This window comes from Ceratotherium simum, chromosome 31 (assembly GCF_057802395.1).
Source record: "Ceratotherium simum simum isolate JZ-2026a chromosome 31, ASM5780239v1, whole genome shotgun sequence".
NCBI classification, from domain to species: Eukaryota; Metazoa; Chordata; class Mammalia; order Perissodactyla; family Rhinocerotidae; genus Ceratotherium; species Ceratotherium simum.
The window spans coordinates 21289927-21310314 of record NC_141930.1 but is presented as its reverse complement, the minus strand read 5'-3'; the positions used below and the strand labels follow the sequence as shown (position 1 = coordinate 21310314).

General features: G+C 39.9%; 1 protein-coding gene across 1 annotated transcript in view; it reads right to left on the bottom strand.

The window, feature by feature from the left end:
- CYP7B1 (cytochrome P450 family 7 subfamily B member 1) overlaps nt 1–13493 on the bottom strand; it is a 173808-nt gene extending 160315 nt beyond the window's left edge. The window contains exon 1 of the mRNA XM_004435764.3: nt 13253–13493. Within this exon, the coding sequence (XP_004435821.1) occupies nt 13253–13365 (113 nt within the window). The 5' untranslated portion in view covers nt 13366–13493. The remainder of the gene's footprint in view (nt 1–13252) is intronic.
- Nucleotides 13494–20388: the final 6895 nt, after the last annotated feature.

Here is a 20388-nt window from a genome sequence, read left to right as displayed (position 1 = left end):
TTTATCTGAACAAAGGGCAGTCTGGGCACACAATGAACCCCAAATCCTCTGCTGAACCATTAAGTGAGTGAGTGCAAAAGCCAGTAAATTAGATAAGGAAAAAGAGGTATTTTCTCACATTGTCCATCAAATGTGACTTTTATACAATCTAGTGTCAGAGGCAGATAGCAAACTATTATTGCCTGCTTTTTTTAGACTTAACATAGTCTTCTTTTAAAATCCAAATGTATATATTCATATCAGTTAAATTCCTAATAGAAATGCTTAAAAGTTGTATTAGATATTAATACTTTCATTTTTAGTAAAGGGTTAAGTGCATATGTCAGAACATTATTTCAAGAAAATTTTAAAAGAGTAAGGAAAAAAGAAAAAACCATGTTAAATGGTTGGACTTGAAGTCAGACACTGTGGATTGGAACTCTAACTGCACTATATTCTGGTTATATGACTTTGAGACTGTTATTTAAATAAGACTTACTTTTTACCTAAATAAAATGAGGAAAGTTATTGTGAGGGAGGATTCAATATAATAAAGAATATAAAGGACTTGCCTCTCTGTCTAGTAGAACATAGGAAGTGCTCAGAAGTGTTGGCTGTCATTATCATAACAAGTCCAAAACAATTCTATAGTACTATATACTCAATACACAAAAATAGATAGAATAGTCAACAATATTGGAATAGCTCAACTTTAGGTTTAGCTATTCCATCCTCCAAAGATGTTAATCCCTTCACATCCTGCCTCAGAAGGACAGCACCACCAAAATACAGTGTCACGCACTAAATCCTCACTGGACATGACTGAACACCAAGCCACTTGTCTTCCTGGGATAAAATGGTCTGCGTGTTCATAGTTCTAAGGCACAGCTTATACAAAGCAACGCTTTCACAAGGGCAATTTGGATTTTCAAACAGAAAACCTGATCTAATATTTATGCATAATCATCCTACTTTTATTCGTTTTAAGTGTACTAAGGACCAGAATGTGTACGATTCTACGTGATGAACCAAAACCAGGATGAGCTCTTTCACAAGGGAGCTCCGATCTGTTAAACAAAGCACCCTGTCCAGTAGCTAGACCTGAAAGTTAACAATACATATTTTTAAACTCTGAATTCTCAGAAGCAGGAATTTTAGAAATTGACTGCACTCCAATTGCTATGTTTTCAGTTACGTTTACACTAAAGAATAATCATTGCACCAATATGTTCTCCATTTATAAATATTCATGATAGGAAAGCACTTGCTTATGAAATCTTCACTTTTTAATTAAAGCAGCAGAAAACTTGATATGTATGACATTTGATTTATCATTTTTGTATGCAATTTGTATATTTTGATATCAATATCTGTAACTCTAAAATATTCATGTTGGAAATTGATAACAATTACTATACCAAACTGTTGATTCACTCATTTATCCTTCATTCTTATAAAAAATATTCACAGATCTTATGCATTGCCAGACACTGTGCTGGGTGCTTAAACTAAAGCAAATCTTCCAAAGTTTCTTCTTCATTATTATCAACTATTTAGGATCAAATTATGAGGAGAAATGACAATAGATTTAAATCCTATTATGGTTGCACTTTCATTAAAATTTCTATTAATTTTTGTATTAAGCAACTATAGACTTAATTAATCCTTTCTACTTTCCTATAGACAAAAAATGATCCCCTCCCAAATACTTCTGTGTTGGAAAAAAAAATGCCAAAGCCATAAAAACAAGCACTTCAGCTATAAAAATGCATTATCTAACAGATGTCACCTTCTCTTATTCAGAACAGTAGCTTTCTATAATTTTGTCCTTTGCCTTTCACAGAACAGTAACCTGAAGTAGTTTCAATGGGATTTTACTTTGGGTAAAGTACAAAAACACTCTCTACAAGAAGCTGTTAATCCTTCCTCTGTAGCTGACAGCTCTCTCTGCTCTACTATTTTTGGGAAATCAGTGAAGTACAGTGTCCGGTTCCCCTAGATCCCTTCAAACCCTCAGAGTCACCCTCAGCTTTCTCCTCCAGGCTGTAAGCAGCAATGGGGAGATAGCACTAAGTCTGGGAAACAAGAAGTCTTCTGACCAAATCATATCTGGGTCTCAATGCCTACAGCCTATGTCTTATTTTCAAAAAGATTTTAAAGATTCATGGAGTTACGAGATACATAACAAACATTCAAAACTTACTTGTGAATTGATGGGTAAGGAAGGGAGACATTGTTGAATAGCCCATGATAATCTGTGAAGTTTGGGACCAAAAATTCTCAAATTATTATGTATTAGCACAGTGATGAAGGCACTGAGTATTTAGAAATGTTTACTTTCTATCCTGCTCCTCATGGGCAACTAGCAAAGTCATCCAAGTCCCAGACTTTCCCAATCTGAACCTTCTTGTAAGAGGCAGTATAGTTTGATGCAAAGAGCACGGGGGACATGGCTATTTTGTTAATTTTCTATGGCCACTGTAACAAATTACCCCAAATTTGTGGCTTAAACAATACAAATTTATTATTTTATGGTTCTATAGGCCAGAAGTCCAAAATGGGTCTCCCTGGGCTAAAATGAAGGTGTTAGCAGAACTAGGTTCCTTTCTGGGGGCTCTAGAGGGGTATCTATTTCCTTGTCATTCCAGTTTTGATATGCTCCCCATGTTCTTTAGTTTTGGATTCCTTTATTCATCTCCAAAGCCAGCAGTAGTCGGTCAACCTCCTCTCCTGCCTCCCTCTTCCAGTTTTAATTTGTGATTATATTGGGCCCACCCGAATAGTTGAGGATAATCCCCGATTTTAAGGTTAGCTGATTAGCAACCTTCATTCCATCTGCAATCTGAATCCCCCTCTGCCAAGTAACCTAACATATTCACGGGTTGTGGGATTAAGGTGTGAACAACTTTGGGGGTGAGGGGCTTTATTCTGCCTACCATGGCTATAATGGACCTGGAATCAAAAACCCAGTTCTGCTCCTGAGTAGCTCTGCAGCCTTAGGCAAATTAGATTGTGTTAGTCTCTTCTTCTGAAAAATAGCTTAATAACACTTATCTCATGAACCGCAGTGAAGATTAAATGAGATAATACATGCAAAACATCTAAGCACAGAACCTGGTATAAAGCAGGGCCTCAGGATTGTTCATTTCCATCTTCCTTTACCTTCCAAGTGAAGTGGAGCTGGATTTTGGATCCAGGTCCATCTGGCTCCGTAGCCATGCTCTTCGCCTTCCACTATACTGCCTTCTACAAGAAGGTCCCATTGTTGGGAAACACTGAGCCATGGGTGACTTTACATACATAAATGGTCCCACATTACTAAGATCAGTGCTCCAAGATTTTATTCCAATAGAGGTAAGAGATTTATGCTGATCCAGCATAAACTCTGAATTGATTTCTCTTCTGCAAACAGATGATATATTTAAAGAGATACCCAGGATTTACCAGCAGAACGTGATTACGGCATTGAGCAATCCTCAATGTGGACCCTATTAGCAGTTCTGAACTCCCCATGACCCGTTAAATGACCACTTTGAATGACACACAAAACAAACAGCCAAGTGTTTGTTTTTCAGAGCTTATATGTTCCTCTAATTACACAACAGGAATATTCTCTCTCTTCAGGACTTTTTTGTCATAAATTAACAAAATAAAACAGTGAAGCAAGCCTGAAATCTGTTCCAATGGTAACAAGACCAATCCAAACTCTGCAGCTTAATGAGGGAAGTGTAGTACCACACAGTAACCCATTAGACCTTTAATCAAGAGCCACAAATGTGTCTGGAAATCTCCCTATCACCTTCTATATAACACAAAAATCCACCTGTTAAATTCAGCATACCCTAGAGCACAAAATGACTCTGCTTACAGCTGCTCACATCCTTTTCCTATATTTTGTTACGAGAAAAGAGGAAGAAACAAGTAAAAACATCCACTAATGATGGCAACCTAGTTCTTCTCATTCGCTAGGTAGTGGTAACAATGTGAGGGATCTAGAGCACCAGGGCTCTTGTTTGGGAGTAATTAAGCAATTAGAAAGAGGAAACAATTGACTTATGTGATACAGTGATCACGTCAACCAATCAACATTTCAAAACAACTCATTATCTACATAACCTTGATATCTTACAACTGAAAAAATTTATCCAATTTTTACTTTGACTAAAATTTATCTTAGCATTTAAATCTTATTTTCCACCAATTACAGCATTTTGGGGTGTGGGGATATGTGTGTTGGAGGAGACGGATAAGAGAGAGAAGAAACCCAGGCCACTTACCCTCCCCACCCTCAACAGCAATTAGGAGAAAAGGGTCTCTGAGAAGTACCAAGGAAACCTAATGGTGCAAGCCAGCTGTCTTCTAAGTGACTACTCGCTGTACAAAATGTGTTCACATTTCTCATGCGCTCTGCTTCTCACATCTACCTTGTGTGGTAGCTGTGATTTCCATTTTCTAGTTAAGGAAGATGACTCAGATGGGTTAGTCAGACTGGTCAGTGACACAGAGTTTGTGGACCCTTTGAATCCCCTACTGAAGAAGGGGATTCTCTCTGAGATAGTACAGAAAATGTCACTTGGTGAGGCGTCCTCTTCGGGGCTCAATCTTTGAAGTCTTTTTCTAGTTGAAGATTTTTTTCATCCAGTGCAAGTTCAGTTGTGTTCTCAGAATCTAGTGTTCTCCACTAGAGCTTCCAAAAGGGTCTCAGCCCTCCTGGTACCCTGATACTAGCCCAGTAAGACTCTGACCTCCAGAACCATAAGAGGATAAGTCTGTGTTGTTTTATGCCACTAAATTTGTGGTAACTTATCACAGCAGCAATAGGAAAGTAATACAGATTTTGGTACCTGGAAGTGGCATGTTGCTGTAAAGCACCTAAAAATGCGAAGTGACTTTGGAATTTGGCAATGGGTAGAGAATTTTGAGGAGGATGATAGAAAAACTCTAGATTGCCTTGAACAGATGGTGAGTAGAAATATGGATGTTAACTCCCCGAGTGAGGACTCCAAAGGAGATGAGAAGTATGGTAAAGAACATATATATCATCGTAAAGAATACTTACATCATCATAGACTGTAAGTAGAAATATTAACATCAAAGGCACTGCTGGTGAGGGCTCAGACGAAATGAGGGACATGTTATTGGAAAATGGAGAAAAGGGATACTTGCCATATAGTTGCAGAAAGCTTAGCTGCATTGTGTCCTGCAGTTATGTGGAAAGCAAAGTTTGTAAACAATAAACTTGGATATTTAGCTGAGGAGATTTCTAAGCACAGTGTTGAAGGAGCAGCCAAGATTTTTCTTGCTGCTTATAGTAAAATGTGAAAGATACAGAGGAAGCAAGAACTATGAAGCATAAAGAAATCAGGAACTGACGATTTAGGAAATTCTCAGCCCATTCCCACTGCAAAAGACACTAAAACTAGAAGATTCACCGTCAGAAAAGAGTGTTCTGGAGAGAAAGCCAAGGATGTAGCTGAACAGTTTTTGCTAGTGCCTAGGAAGAATCAAAAGGCTGGAGTATTCAGTCATCCACACTCATTCATATATACAGAGTACTAGGTAGTCATTGAAAATATTAGGCATGTAACTCATGTTTCACCTGAGCCATCTCAAAAGAAGCCAGGAATATAAATAGGACTATCCAAGAAATATCTGTGGAGGAGCCTCCTGTCAGATAGAGTGAATCTCTGGGACACACGTAGGAGACCCACAAGGATCTTGGGAATTTTTGTCCCAGAACAGATCATACCCAGATTCCCACATGATGAGATGGGGCTTTTGAGCTGACAAGTTTTAGATAAGATTTTAGACTCTGAGTTGATGCTGTAATGGGTTGAGACTTTTGTAGATGTTGGGATAGGGTGAATATATTTTGGATGTAAAATGGACATAAATCTTTAGAGGTCAGAAGGAGTATGGAAGAATAACATCCCCCCAAAATGTCCATGTCTTAATCCCCAAAACCTGTGAATATATTACCTTATATAGCAAAAGGGACTTTGCAGATGTGACTAAATTAAGTACCTTGAGATGGGAAGATTATTCTCAGTTATCTCAGTGGGTTCAATATAATCACAGGGTCCTTGTAAGAAAGAGGCAGGAGTGTCAGAGTATGAAAAAGAGTTTTGAATTCTGGTGGCATCTAGAAGCTAGAAGTGGCAAGGAAATGGATTCCTCCTAGATCCACCAAAAGGAAGGCAGCCCTGCCAAGACCTTGATTGAGGCCAGTAAAGTCCATTCCAGACTTCTGATGTCCAGAACTGTAAGATTAAAAAATCTGTATTATTGTCCCCTCCTCCTCATAATTTCTGTAAACACTTTCCCCTCTTCATTACAAAACTTTTAATTCTGTTTTAAGTGTTCCCTCTTAGAAATATATTATTTAGTGTCACTTCTTACTTCATTTATTTAGAAGAATTTAACCATTTTATATTATTTTAAATTGCTATGGTAGGACTAATTTTTGTCCTTTTTACAGGGGATGGGAAGATAGGGAAAGAATAATGTGATTAGGCACGTGTGTGGTGATGGATTGTAATTAGTATTTGGGTGGTGAACATGATGTAATCTATGCAGAAATAGAAGTATAATGATGTACACCTGAAATTTATACAATGTTACAAACCAATGTTACCACAATTAAAAAAAAAAAAGAATAGAGACATGTTTGCTTTCAAGTCTGCCTTGCTACACACAGACTCTGCCTTTATATGTTGTCTTCTACAATAATTTGGAAAGTATCTATATTAATTCTGTTATAAGCAAACAATGAATTTAAAAAACATATGTATCTAATTATTGGACAAAAAACACGTCTCATATTATTAATGACTTCCTGGAAATGAACTGGGTTTCCTAGCACCACCCAAATCCTATCTTCTAAGTTAGAATCTCACTACTATCACTGACCCAAAATGCTGGTTCTTCCAAAGGAAACAAAGATTAAAAACATTTAAAAAGAATTTCCCCAAGTTTCATTTTAAATGTATCATTCTTTTTGTATTTTTTGTATTTATTTTTCATTATAAAAGAAAAACACATTTCTTAATGACAATCTAAAAATACACAAAAGCATAAAAAAGAAAATAAAAATCATGCCACAAAAATACATTACCCAGATATAAGCACTGTCAGAAGTCTGGGTTTGAGTTCCAGAAATGGTGAAGTAGCTTGAATTAACCTAACATTTGCACAGGTAACAAAATATAAAAGAAACAAACAAAAAACGATTTAAAGGCACTGAAGAACAAGAAAAAGAAGGCAGATACTGGAGGAGAGGCACCCCTTAAAGAAGAGACCCATGATGAATTAAGTCCATGGTAGACAGCATGAGGGCCCTCCCTGTCAGCATGGTGGAGACAGCTGGAACTCAAGCAAAAAGCTACAATATTACTGATTGAGGGTCAGAGTTGGGGGCTACTGAAGTGGCTGGAGATCAAGGAAAGAAATCTAAAAAAAAATATGCACATAAACACCCCTCAAATTCTTGGCCAACCCTGGAAGAGCGCGTCTGCAGGGGAGATTTCAACAAGCCCTGTGGAAGGAATCAGCTGGAAGATTAAAGAACAGAGCAGAGATTTCAGCTGCTGCTTACCTTTGAGGAGGCAAGAGTTGAGAGTTTGAATAATCCTATCAAAGAAGAGAAGCTTGGTAAATATCTTGAGCTTTCTCTAGACTCAAATTATTAAGGATGAAATTAAGCTTCCACAAATTCAAGATAATCAGCCAGAAATGTATCTGCATACTAAAACAAAACTCAACACTCTTCAGGGGAAGACAACAAGATACAGAATCTAGAAAGACAGTGCTTATAACCAATAGACCGGCCACATCGAATGTGGGTGAGGATGGGGAGCAAATGGAACTCTCATACAGTACTGGTGAAGTGTAAAAAATGGTACAATTACTTTGGAAAAGTGGCAATTTTCCTAAGTGGTTGTGAGTATAAAAGTCTTTACCATAGGACCCACCAACCTTTTTCCTAGGTTTTAAGGTTTTAATCCAAGAAAAAGCTAAATACATGTTCACAAAAAGTCTTATAAAAGAATGTTACATCAGCTTTATTCATAATAGTTCCAAACTGGAAACAACTAAATTTCCATTAACAAACAACAGATAACCAAATTGTGGTATACACAAACACACACAAAATAAATGTAGTATATATTCTACATTATGTACATAAATACATATATACCACAATTTATACATATAAAATATAAACTACTCTGCAATGAAACTGAATGAATGAATTATTGATACATGCAACAACATGGCAGAATCTCAAAAGCTTTATGTTGAAAGAAAGAAGCCATACACAAAAGTAAAAACTCTATAATCCCATTTATACAAAGTTCAAGAACAAGGAAAACTAAGTCAGATCAGGGGTGGGGACTGACTAGAAAGAGGTGTGAAAAAACTTTTTAGGGAAATGAAAATACTCCATATCTTCACTGGGGTGACAGCTACACGAGTATATACATTTATGAAAACTAATCAAATTGTACACTTAAAATCTGTATATTTCATTGCATATAAATTTTACCCTCAAAATATATGAGGTATATCCTTATAGCCTTTTATACTTTTAAGAAAGATAAAAGCAGCCCCTGACATCAAGGACCTTGTTTGACAGTCAAAGCCAGGACACTGTGCTCTTCTGTTGAACACAATAATTGCACAAACATTGACATCAAACAAAGTCACTCTGTGACCATCATGGGTAAAGACAAAAACAAGATCAATCCATAATGATATCTAAACATCCATTCAAAATCATGAACACTGTCCAAATCAATAAAATGGCCAAACATCCCCAAACCTTGCTAATTAATATTAATTAATTAAGACTAATGTGCCTGTTGCTTATTTACCAATTACAGATTTAGCCTTCATCCATTCCTCCTGCCTTATAGATGAGATTTATTAAGATGTCCAATCATAGAAGAGCCCCTGCTTTCTCACAGTATCTTACCAACAGGGCAAAAGCTTCCTTCCTTGAACTTTCCCCAAAATCATATAACATAAGCCCAAATCCTATGAATAGGTCCTTTTTACTGAGAAGTAATGGTGTGTGTTCTTTCTCATAACAATCAGCACTAACTCAACTTGTTCAACTATAGGCGTGTTCTTAGTGGCCTTTGGCTGAAGGCCATTGACACCCTGTACATGAACATATTCTGTTTTATAATTCTTTTCATTTAATATATCTTGAATATGGCTTTCCATGTCTTCATACATTCTACATTATATTTTTATGGGTGTATAATTTTCTATTATTGGAATATGCTAGAATTTCTTTAACTAAACCAATATTTTTTGGAAATCTAGTTTTTTCCTAATGTTTCACTATTTTAAGCAGCCCTAATGAGCACTGCTGTGGTTAAATCTTTAAGGGCCTCCGTGATTACTTCACCAGGAGAAATTCTTTTAAATAAAATTACTGGAATTATTGGCTTAAGGGATATGAAACATAATACTAAATTACACTCCTGTCTGAATATAAAATCTTAGAATATATTGTAAGACAGCATTTCAACCTGCTTCAAACAGGCTTTCACTCCCAACAACTCTCTGTATAGATCTTACCGACTCTGCATCATGTCAACTCTAATGGGGTCCTTCCTTTGTCTTCAACAAACTAGACTTCTCAGAAGCATTTGACACAGATAACGCCCTCTACTTGTTGAAATATGTCCCTATCTAGATTCCAGGACACTATATTCACTTGGTTTTCTTCCCCCGTCATTGGCTTCTCCTTCTCAGTCTCCTTTGTTGGTTCCTCTTCCTCTGCCAGACTCTTCAGTAAGGAAAGTGGCCCAGTCCTTCCGCTTCTCCATCAAACTCTCTCACCAGGTGATCTAATCTACACAGGTGACTTTACATGCCTTTTCCATATTTATGACTTTCACAATTACATATCTTGCCTGAACTTCTCCCCTGAGCACCACGTTCAATCTGTTAGTGAGTCCTGTTGACTCTACCACCAAGAATATATCCCGATTCTAACCATTTCCCATCAACCTTGCAGTGACAACCCTAGGCCAAGCCACTGTAATCTCTCCTGAGGAGTACTGCACTGGCTTCTGTGGTTGACAGTCTCACCAGATCATATCCAATAACGAAAAACACAATTTCACAAAAGGAAATCAAAGTGCTGTAGTCAAAAGACGTGGAATGGGATGACAGCTGCCCAAAGGCAACAGGTGACCTCTGAGCTGGCTTTTACCTATTTTTTTTTTTTAATTTTACCAATTTTGTAGGTAAAATTTAAATGTTTACCTTGGAACATCCAGCATTCCTATAATGTGCTATATTACAAACTTTTCAGACATAATTTTTCAAAGGATAGAAATGCAATGAGAATTAAAATGTAATATATGTATGTGTAAAATCCTTTTAAAATAAATTAGTGATGATGGAAAACAGTGGTGAATATTTTTTATCACATTGGAGAGTAGAAGGGTTTTCTAAGGAAGATGTATATACGGAAACTCTTAAATACTAAGAATAGTAAAATAATTGCAGCAGGTACGAAAGAGTGCGACAATTCCTATTATATAAGAGCTATTAATGATCAAGAAATTAGCCCTGGTGGTCCAGCGGTTAAGTACAGCACTCTCCCCACCAGGGCCTGGGTTCATTTCCCAGTCAGGGAACCACACCACCGGCTGTGGACTGTCATACTGTGGCAGCTGCGTGTTGCTGTGATGCTGACAGCTATGCCACCGGCATTTCAAATTCCAGCAGGGTCTCCCATGGTGGACAGGTTTCAGCAGAGTTTTCAGACTAAGACAGACTAGGAAGAAGGACCTGGCCACCCACTTCTGAAAAAATTGGTCATGAAAACCCTATGAATAGCAGCAGAGCATTGTCTGATACAGTGCCTGGAAGGTGAGAGGATGGCGCGAAAACAGACGGTGCAGGGTTCCCCTCTGTTGTACACAGGGTTGCTAGGAGTCGCAATCCACTCCACCGCACTAACAACAAAATGATCAAAAAACAAATAGTTAATCATCATTTATTATTAATGACCCAGAAACAAAGAGACGATTATCTCCTTTAAAGATGCCCAAACTCCCTCAAAAGTAAATAAACAGAAATTGAGATAAAAATGAAGTTTTATTTTCTTTACGTATCAGATTGGTGAAATTAAAATAATTTATACCAGAACTGACAGGATGTGGGGAAATTGGTACTTACATAGATCATTAGTAGCAACATAAATTGGGACTTAGAGTACTTTGGCAACATCTATTCAAGTGTAAAGAGCATACATACATTTTAACAACTCCACGATCCTGCATAAATATTTCCACAAAAGCCCAAAGACATCCATGTATGTGTGTGCATTTGTGAGTGTGTGGCATATCTCTATACAATCACTACAAATAATGATTTCAATAACATGACATAGAAAGATGTCTAAAATATATTGGAAAGTGGAAAAAGAAGCTTGCAACACAGAATGCATTTTCCTACATTTTTACTAACATACATTCAAACATATTAGTGTAAGCATAAACAAATCTGTACAAATATATAAGGAACTCAACTATAGTTTCCCCTCTTGGTGGTATCATAGAAAGCATTTTCCTAGAACATCTGAGTGAAATGTCCAAACATAAGAAATAGTAACAATAAAGAACACGACCTTCTTGGTACTGGGACAAATGAAGCTTTTATACACTAAAATAAAGTCCAATAAAACTTCTTTAGAATTCAATGCCCTGTAGATTTGCAACATTAAATAGAGTCTTCCTGTTTGGAAGGAATTGGTAATTAATGACATGGATATCTCAGCAAAAAATTTTTAGTGGTACAGAGAAAAAGATAAGCCTGGTCTCAGAATGCTGGAAGAGAAAGCTTACCTTGCCCTTTTGCCTTCCCAACTGTCCCCACAAGTTCCACATTCTCACCCCCATTTACCATCAATGATCCAGAATGCCTTAGTCAGCTTGCTTTCTCACTCCTGCTCTGCATGTAAAACGGGAGTAGAACAAATAACCTTCTTATCTACCACCTTTCTTTAAAGGCATACCTAGCAGAACATCTTAACTGGCTTTGGCTGACACTGCTGATAGACAAGAAGCTGGAACCTACACAGAATCAAATAACACTGAAGTTAAGGTCTCCTAAATCCTCATCTTGGGCTCTAAAGCAAGAGCATAGCCATTGGAAAAGGCAACCTGGGAGAGGGCATGGCACATTCCAGGAAGATCACTGAAAACTAACATGGGAAAAAAAGCAAAAGCTCCCTTCTAGAATATTCATCCACGGGCATTCTAGAAATGTCTATAGGTATTTGAATGCAGTACAATGGTGCCATTTTCCCAAAACTATTAAGACATAACCTATATCACAAACACCTCTATACATATATAAACATATATATGTGTGTGTATATATACTTACACACACGTGTGTGTGCATGTGAGTGTATGTGAGATCTCATCACAGAATAGCAATTACCACTCAATAAAACTTACCTGCTTGTTTTTCAAAAGCTCTGAAGAGCCTGGTAATATGAAAAAATGACCCCACAAGAAAGGGAAAATAGAGTGATTTCAAAGTAAATGCTTTTATTTTGAACTTTTCTGTTTCTACTTCCACAGTTCAAATCAGACAAAGAAGTGACACACTTCTGGGTTTTGTTGTTATTGATTTTTTTGTTTTGTTCTAATAAAAATAATAGAGCAAATGCATAAATCACACTGTAAACTTATTTAGTATTCACAAAAATCCCATGAGATACTATTATTTTGTTTTTCCAGATAAGGTACAGTGAGGTAAACTGAGGCACAGAGAGGCACCCAGAGTTATTGTTCATACTATACATTGGCATTTTCCTGAAAAATCTCACTTTTAACTGAACGAAATGTAAGAAAATTCCCCTCTCAAAATGCTCTATGAATTCTAGGCCATAAAGCATCAACGCACTGTAGCAAGGCACCAAAATGTGTCTGCTTGGAAGCCACGCGCGATGCATAATATGTAAGGCAAACCTAGGGCTTAGTACAACCTACTCTGGAGCAGCAAACCAAATTCGGTCCCAATGCTTGAATATGTGTGCGTGTGTATGGGAAAGAGGCAGAAGCCTTTGTCATTACACACGATCCCAAAAGACGCCGGTGCCCCGCAGCAAGTTTTGACTATGCGCCCGAACCTACGGAGGGACTCCCTCGGCCATCTGGGTCGCGCGCGGTCTGCGGGGCCAGGGCGCATGCGTGGCCCGGGCCGCTGCGCCTCGCGGGGAGGCCGCCGGGGCGCTTACCTGGTCCGCTGGGCGCGCAGACACAGGACCAGGAGCAGCAGGGCCGCGGCGAGGGCCAGGCCCGGGAGGCTGAGGAGCTGCAGCAGGCACGGCTCCGGCGAGAAGCGGCCCATGCCCGCGGACACGTCTTCTGCCGTCCGCTTCGCGCGCGGCCGCGATGGGCAGCCCGGGGTCTCTCTCTCGGCGGCTTCTCTCGGCTGCGCTCCCTCCGTCAGGGCCCCAGTGGCCGGCTGCCCGCGGCGCTGCCCGGAATGTCACCGCGGGCCCCGGAGGCCGAGTCTCAAAGTTCCTGGACACCCCTCCCCCGGCCCAGCCCCCACCCCCGCGCACCGCCCCGCGCCGCGACCGCCTCCGGCCGGGCTGCTTCTGGAAAGCGGCGCCCTGGCTGCTCCGGGCAGGAAGAAGGGCCAGAGGAGGGGGGGAAGGGGTTAGGCTTTCCCGAGAACGAGGCTCTGGAGGCCTGCAGGAGGGGGGTTTCTGTTCTGAGTTGGGAGTGAGTCGCTTGGGTTCCTCATCCCTTCGCCCGCGCCCCTCGGGAGGAGGGACCCCGCTTGCCCCTGAGCAGGGTTGGGGTGTGCCCGCTGCGCTCTGGCCCGGTGCTCCCTGAGGCACGACCCAGAGAGCCGGCGGGCGGCGGCTACCTGTGGAGTGCAGTGCCCCCAGCCTGTTCCGCGCCCGCCTCTCTCACCCTGCGCGTGCACTTTGCTCACGCGCTTTTGTTGAGAGCCTGCTGTATGCACAGGGTCGTCCCAGAGGCCCGGAATACAGAGACCAGGGTCGTGACACTTCAGAAGTCCTGATGAGACTCGCAGCCCAGGAAGAGGGAAGACAGATGGAGCAAGCTATTGCAGAACAACGCTAGAAGTGGTACAAGTCCCACAGGTTGTCCTTAGAAAGAATAAGAGAGAAACTTTTAAAATACCTTTTCCTGAGGAATGACGGTTCACCAGGGACTTCACACGTTTATTTACTCTCCACATCAAACTTATCGTTTTTAGCAGTATTTTAGAGAACATATAATGAGACTCAGGTTAAGTAACTTACCTGGTTGTCAGTTGATAAATAACTAATAACCGTTCTAACCAAGGCTGTTCCAAGACCACTGTATTCTTTCCTTTATGCGAGAGTTGATTTCCACTGTCCTCTGGACTATTACAACAGCTTCAGAACTCTCTGACCCTTAACCTTTCCAGCCCATCCTCCACTTTGCCACCTCCCAACACAAATCTATCCTGCATTTACCCTGTTCAAAGCTCTTAATGGTTGCCTTTGTGATAAAGTTATAGATCTTCCACCTGCCATAAGAAGCTCTCCTCAATTTGTCTACATCATACAACTCCCATGGCTAGTACAGTTCTGTATACACTATAGCTTGAGCCAGTGCATCCCTCCCAGTCAGTCCTTTCACACCTTTGTTTAATGATATTCCCTCGGCCTGAAAATTTTACTCTCTCCTCTAAACACTGAAATTCTACCTACCTCTCAAGGCCCAGGTCAAATCCTACTTCCTTCTAGAAATTATCCCTACCTCGTTTTTTGTGATCTCTCATTCCTCCACACTTTCAGTACTCTCTCTGTTTTTCACCCCATCACATTTTTCCACTGTATCTGAGTTATTTTTCTCTGAGTCTGTCTTTCCTGCTATAGAAGGCGGGAACCATATCTTAGACAACCTTGTCTGCGCCCACTCTCTACCCCTCATCCCCCTGACCCCCAACCTGCAGTTGAGATAATATAGCTGAAAGTACTTTCCGTGTGCCTGGCTCAGTCAGTGCTCCATAACTGAATTACTACTGCATTGCTGTCCGTGGCCTTAAAACTGGGAATGGCTGAGCTAGCATTAGAACCCTAATGTTTATGAATATCTTCATCTTTGACTTTTATTCTAGGATCTTTCTACTGCCTCTCCTTCCTCCCGTTGTAGATTCAATTTTCCAGAAGATCCAAAAGGGTACGCTGAGCCCACAGCTCCTCTGTCTCCTTCAAGGGAAAGCAAATTGGTTTCCATCACTGCCTGGCCAGCAGAGCCAGTTTACAGGATGGTTTCCGTGGCCTGCATTTCTGTAATCACTGCAGAAAGTCCCTCTCACTAATTTTCACAAGAAGCCTCAACTTTTATACTTTTATTTTCTATTTGATCTCCTGGATGACTCTTCTGTTTGAAAATATAGGTAAAAATATTAAACATTAATCAATTTATTGAACATTTCCTATGTACCTGGCACCATGCTAAACAGTTTACTTCATGATGTGAATAACGGCAAACATCTGCAGTTAATCACACTTAAGAAAGTGGAAGGAGGAAGACTGCTATTACCTACTAGATTTGGTTGGCAGCTGTGTCATATTCTAATGCTGTCTGTGTGGTACCTTACATAGAACACTTTATGGTATACACTTAATAAGTTTTGAACTTATGTTTCTCTTGTGTTTTCCATTTCTGTTAAAAGGGACCTCCATTCTGTAAACTGACCTGGTTGAAATAAAAATCTAAAGACATCTTTTATTCCTCTTTTGCTTTTGTAACCCAATATCAGCCTTATTATATTCAATCCAGTTCAGTTTATTTTACCTCCAAAACATGCCTTTATCCCTATCACTTCTCTGACAGAGATGACTAGTTGACTGTCCATATCTACTTCCTGCTTCCTCCTCTGTAAACAGTCCTCAATTTTTAACAGAGCATGTGGCTGTCCATTATAAAGACTGCTTTTCCAGCCTTCCTTGTAGTTAGACGTGACCATATGACTAAATTCTCACCAGTAGGCTGAGTATAAGGTACTGCTTCAGGAAAGTGCCCTTAACAGGAATGGACAGGCCCTTTGCCTCTTTCCCCTTTTCTGCTGGTTAGAATGTGGATACCATGCTTGGAACTTAAGCAGCCATCTTAGCACATATAAGTATGTCTCAAATATTGCATTCAATATTATTTGCTGTTTATATGACATTCTAATTTAACTGAGGATTCTATATTTTTATTTGCTGAATCTGGCAACTCTAGCTTAATTCCAATACAAGAGTTCATAAGACATACAGGTAAGGCAACTGTAAAATTTTAGCTGCCCAACAGTCCCCTTTAGAAACAAGCCACAAATTGTTCCTTCAACATCGGTTACCACTGTTAGTGTGTTGAGTACCTTGGCCACACTAATTAAACCGGGGTCAACAGTCATATCCAAAAGAGTTATGGGTGGCCCTTAGACTTTGAAGTATCCAGATGGGGAAGTATGTTCAGCATAGGTAGCAACTGCCCTAATCATTTTTCTTCAGAAAATATTGATTGTGCGACAAATGGACAGAGAGAAATACAAGCAAAAACAGAAGTGAAAGCAGAGGCAGTAAAGGGAGAGGGTAATACGTTGGAGTCTCTAAGTAAGAGCCATGAAAATCCAGTCTCCCCTATCAGCCTAGGTGACCTTCATCCACGAGGTTGTTGGAGCTGTCAGCCTCTTTCTAATCTATGACTAGGGCTTGAATTCTGGCCCTGCTTCCCTCGAGGGCTTCTCTTTTTATTCTAAACAGCCTATTTGGAAGTTACCAAAACTTTGATAATGACTATTTCCCCTGCATTTTTACATCTATGTCCAAATTCTCCTGCCCCGACTTTGAAAAAACTAACACAGTGGATTGAGACCTCCAAGACCACCTACTTGGTCAACAACTTTTGCTAAGGGCATATTACATCCATGGCACTAGACCTGACCTGCTGGAGCTATAAAAATGAATGAGATGGCCCTTCCTTCAAAGAGCTGGGACTAAGAAGACTTTAAAAAGAATTGACTTTTGAAAGGAGAAAGAAAAGAGGCTAGTCAACATGAGATTGTGGAGTAATGATGGGGGGACTTAAGGACGTGCATCCATATGGCTTCAATCTTGTGAGCTCCTGGGAGGCAAATAATGTGCTGGGGAAAAGGTCAATTGTAGGGTTCAGTTGTTGGGAAACATTTGAAAGTACCACTGTGGAACACATCAAAGTGGAATTCCACACATCCTTATTTCCAGTATCGGGAATTTCTTAAAATCAGATTGGAGTACTCAAGCCTGAAAGGTTCTACCAACTTTTGACGTAAAATATAGATTACGTTTTGAGTCATATCTGTAACTAAAAAGAAAGACTGCAGCTCTCTCTCCCCCCTTCCTCATGAGCTTTGTCTCAACTAACTTTGATTTCCTATCCTTTTCTGTTAGAATTAAGACCACCCCTGGGCAAAACTGTGACGCAGAGGAGGAGAAGAAAATGGGAGAAGAAAGGAACATGGACGGAAAGGATCTGCTATGCACCAGGTACTGCTTCATGTTTTACATACATTGTTTCATCTAATCTTCAAAACCCATCTCTGATGTAAGTATTATTGTTCCCTTTTATACGAAAGAAAACCAAGACTCAAAGAGTTTCAGGGTCCCCATGATTATTCAACTCCTACCTTCCACTGTGAAGTCACCCCTTCTTTCACTCTGCCATCTTGCCTGCCTTAGAGATTTCTTTCACCAGCCCTTTACTATATCTGTTCAATCATTCTTGCCTCCATTTTTATGGATCCTGTTTTTACCATGGGCTGCCCATCACCAAGGTAGCCCATGAACACAGTTGGGGCTCTGCTTTGTACCTTGGCCGACCTCAGCCCTTGTCTAGCTCTGAGGCTAATCTCAGGTTTTCCATCTGAAAAATGGTAGAGGACTACCTTGCCTTTAGGTTTATGAGGATGAAATTGTGAGGAGCAAATATACAACAATCAGCATATCTGGAGCTTCTCCCTTTTTTCACTTTTGAACACCTTCTGCTCCACTGGCATAGGGTATAAGGAGAAGTAAGTTTATCAGACAAACTCAGCCCAGCTGAGGTCTTAGCTTGTTGATATATTGCTTCTGCCCGATTAAAATGTACAATGTGCCACTTTGTTGTTTTCTTAAGGCGGCTGTTCTGATTGTAGCTGAGATAGTGATAATAGTATATTCTGAGACCCAAGACTGCTGTGAGCCTGAAAGTTATTGTTTAATTGACACATAGTAAATAGTGAGGCACCTTAGATGCTGGCCCTGGACCCAACTAAAAATATCTTCAGTCACAAATGCTTCCTTTTATTCTGTCTTTCTTTACAATTTAAACAATTGCACTTATTTTCTCTTAGTTTTCCTTTCTCCTAAAAAGCCAGTTTATAGTGTCGACCTAACACTCAGCTTACACATATAGACAAGGCAGGCAAAAATGCTTATTAAAAAAAGTGCTGTTGAATGAACAGAGTGACCCAACAATAGAGAGAGTTGTTACATTTAAATCTTTTTTTTCCCATAAAGTACAATTTTAGGTAAGACCTGAATATAATTATTTTGAAGCAGCTATAAAAATGGTAGAACAGATGGCTCTGATTATCTCCAAGAGGGAGGAAAAGATTCAAGAGTTTTGTCATTTCTTGTTTAATGGTCTTGGCATTACTTATATACACTTGAGTTTTGAAGTCTCCGGCTTATAAATTCACAATCCCATGCTAAACCTTAGTTCATTCTCACGATCTGACCCTACTTAACAATGCCAAGATTCAAGACTCTCTTTCTCTCTGTCTCTGACTCACTGGCTTTTCCAACATTTCATTTCTTGATTAGCCTTTGAATGCAGATTTCTGAGGACAGAAAGCACAAGGATCTCTCAGAGCGTTCCTTTACATAAGAACCATTCCCTCCACCCTCACCCCCGCAATTACCCCTATTCACTAAGGGAAAGTTTTATAGACTCAAAAACATCTTTTTTGGATTGGGCCAGGCTGGTTCTCGGAGAAGCAACAAAGAGCCTGGTCATAAATAAAATCTACCCACACCACCTCTCTCACCTCTGCTTTTTCTGCCAATTATGGGAGAAGTCCTGGGAAACAGACTCAGAGAGAGAGATCAGTGCAGGGGTTTATTAAGATAGGCTCTTGGGGCCAGCACCAGGAGTGGGAAAGTGAAGGAAACAGACAGAGGAAGAAGTTGGGCAGAGATGCAGTCTCAACAAAAGACTCAGCCCATGAGGGTATCTAGAACTCAGATGGCTCTTCAGAACTGTCCCAAGATTGGGGGAAGGTTCAGGCCTTTAGAGCCCAATATTGACCTGTCATTGGTTGTGGACTGCGCTCAGGAAAGGGAGGGAGGGTGACCTTGGGTAAGGGAGTTCTCTTTATCTGATGGCAATTCCTGAGGCAGCTGGTGACACTCCCAGAAGCTGGGAGCATAGGTCCTCCCATCCTGACAGAGAACCTGGGTGATACAACCCAGTGTTTACTAAATAGGCCGTGTCCACTACAGTGCCACAGAACTATATGAGAGGCAGAGGGCACATAGATGGTGGTGATCCTTGCTTCCATTTGTTCTGGAGTTCTTCTCTCACTAGCACAGTTATAGTAACACTAGCCTTTCAGCTTCTGAGATGATACAGTAATCATGTTTATCAAACGATTCTAATGTTAAAGAAAAAAACTTTAGACTATTTATGAGTCAAAGCTTTATTAGAATATTGCAACAAGGAAAGTCTCTAGGTCAATTCAGACAGTTTTCTGATTAGGAACATTATAGAAAGAGAACGTGAGTTAACCATTGTTAGATTGGCTACAAAAGGAAAAGAGTGGCTTAAAATCATTCAACTCTTGGCTGATAGGTGACAGTCAATGAAGATGAGTTTCCCTAAATGAGTCTAAATCTCAGGAAATTTTATCAGAAAATCACTAGAGCATTTTTCGGGAATGCTAAGCTCTTCCCTTTCATTAGGCAAAAAGTTTCTGCTGCAGACAAGATTTGGGACAATTTTTCTTTTACACTAACAAGTTACATTTTATTTACTCAGTCTATCACGGTGCCCCTTCCTTCACAGACTCCCACTCCTCTTATCAGGCTAGTTGCAATTTGGATTCACTGTAGGCCCTTCCATACCCACACCTTTCTTTAAAGACTAGAAAAAACACCATTCACTCTTTATTCTCCATTCCTATCTGACTCCTCATTGTGTGAACTCTGTTCCCAGCTTTCTGCCCACCCTCCTCTTTCTTGTCCAAGATTCAACCAGAAAATGGTCCAATTCATTCCTCTAAGGTTTTCTGAATCTTTTTTTTCATTTTCTCCTCTAGCTTTCTGATCATTAACATTCCCATAGTTGATCATTCCTTTCT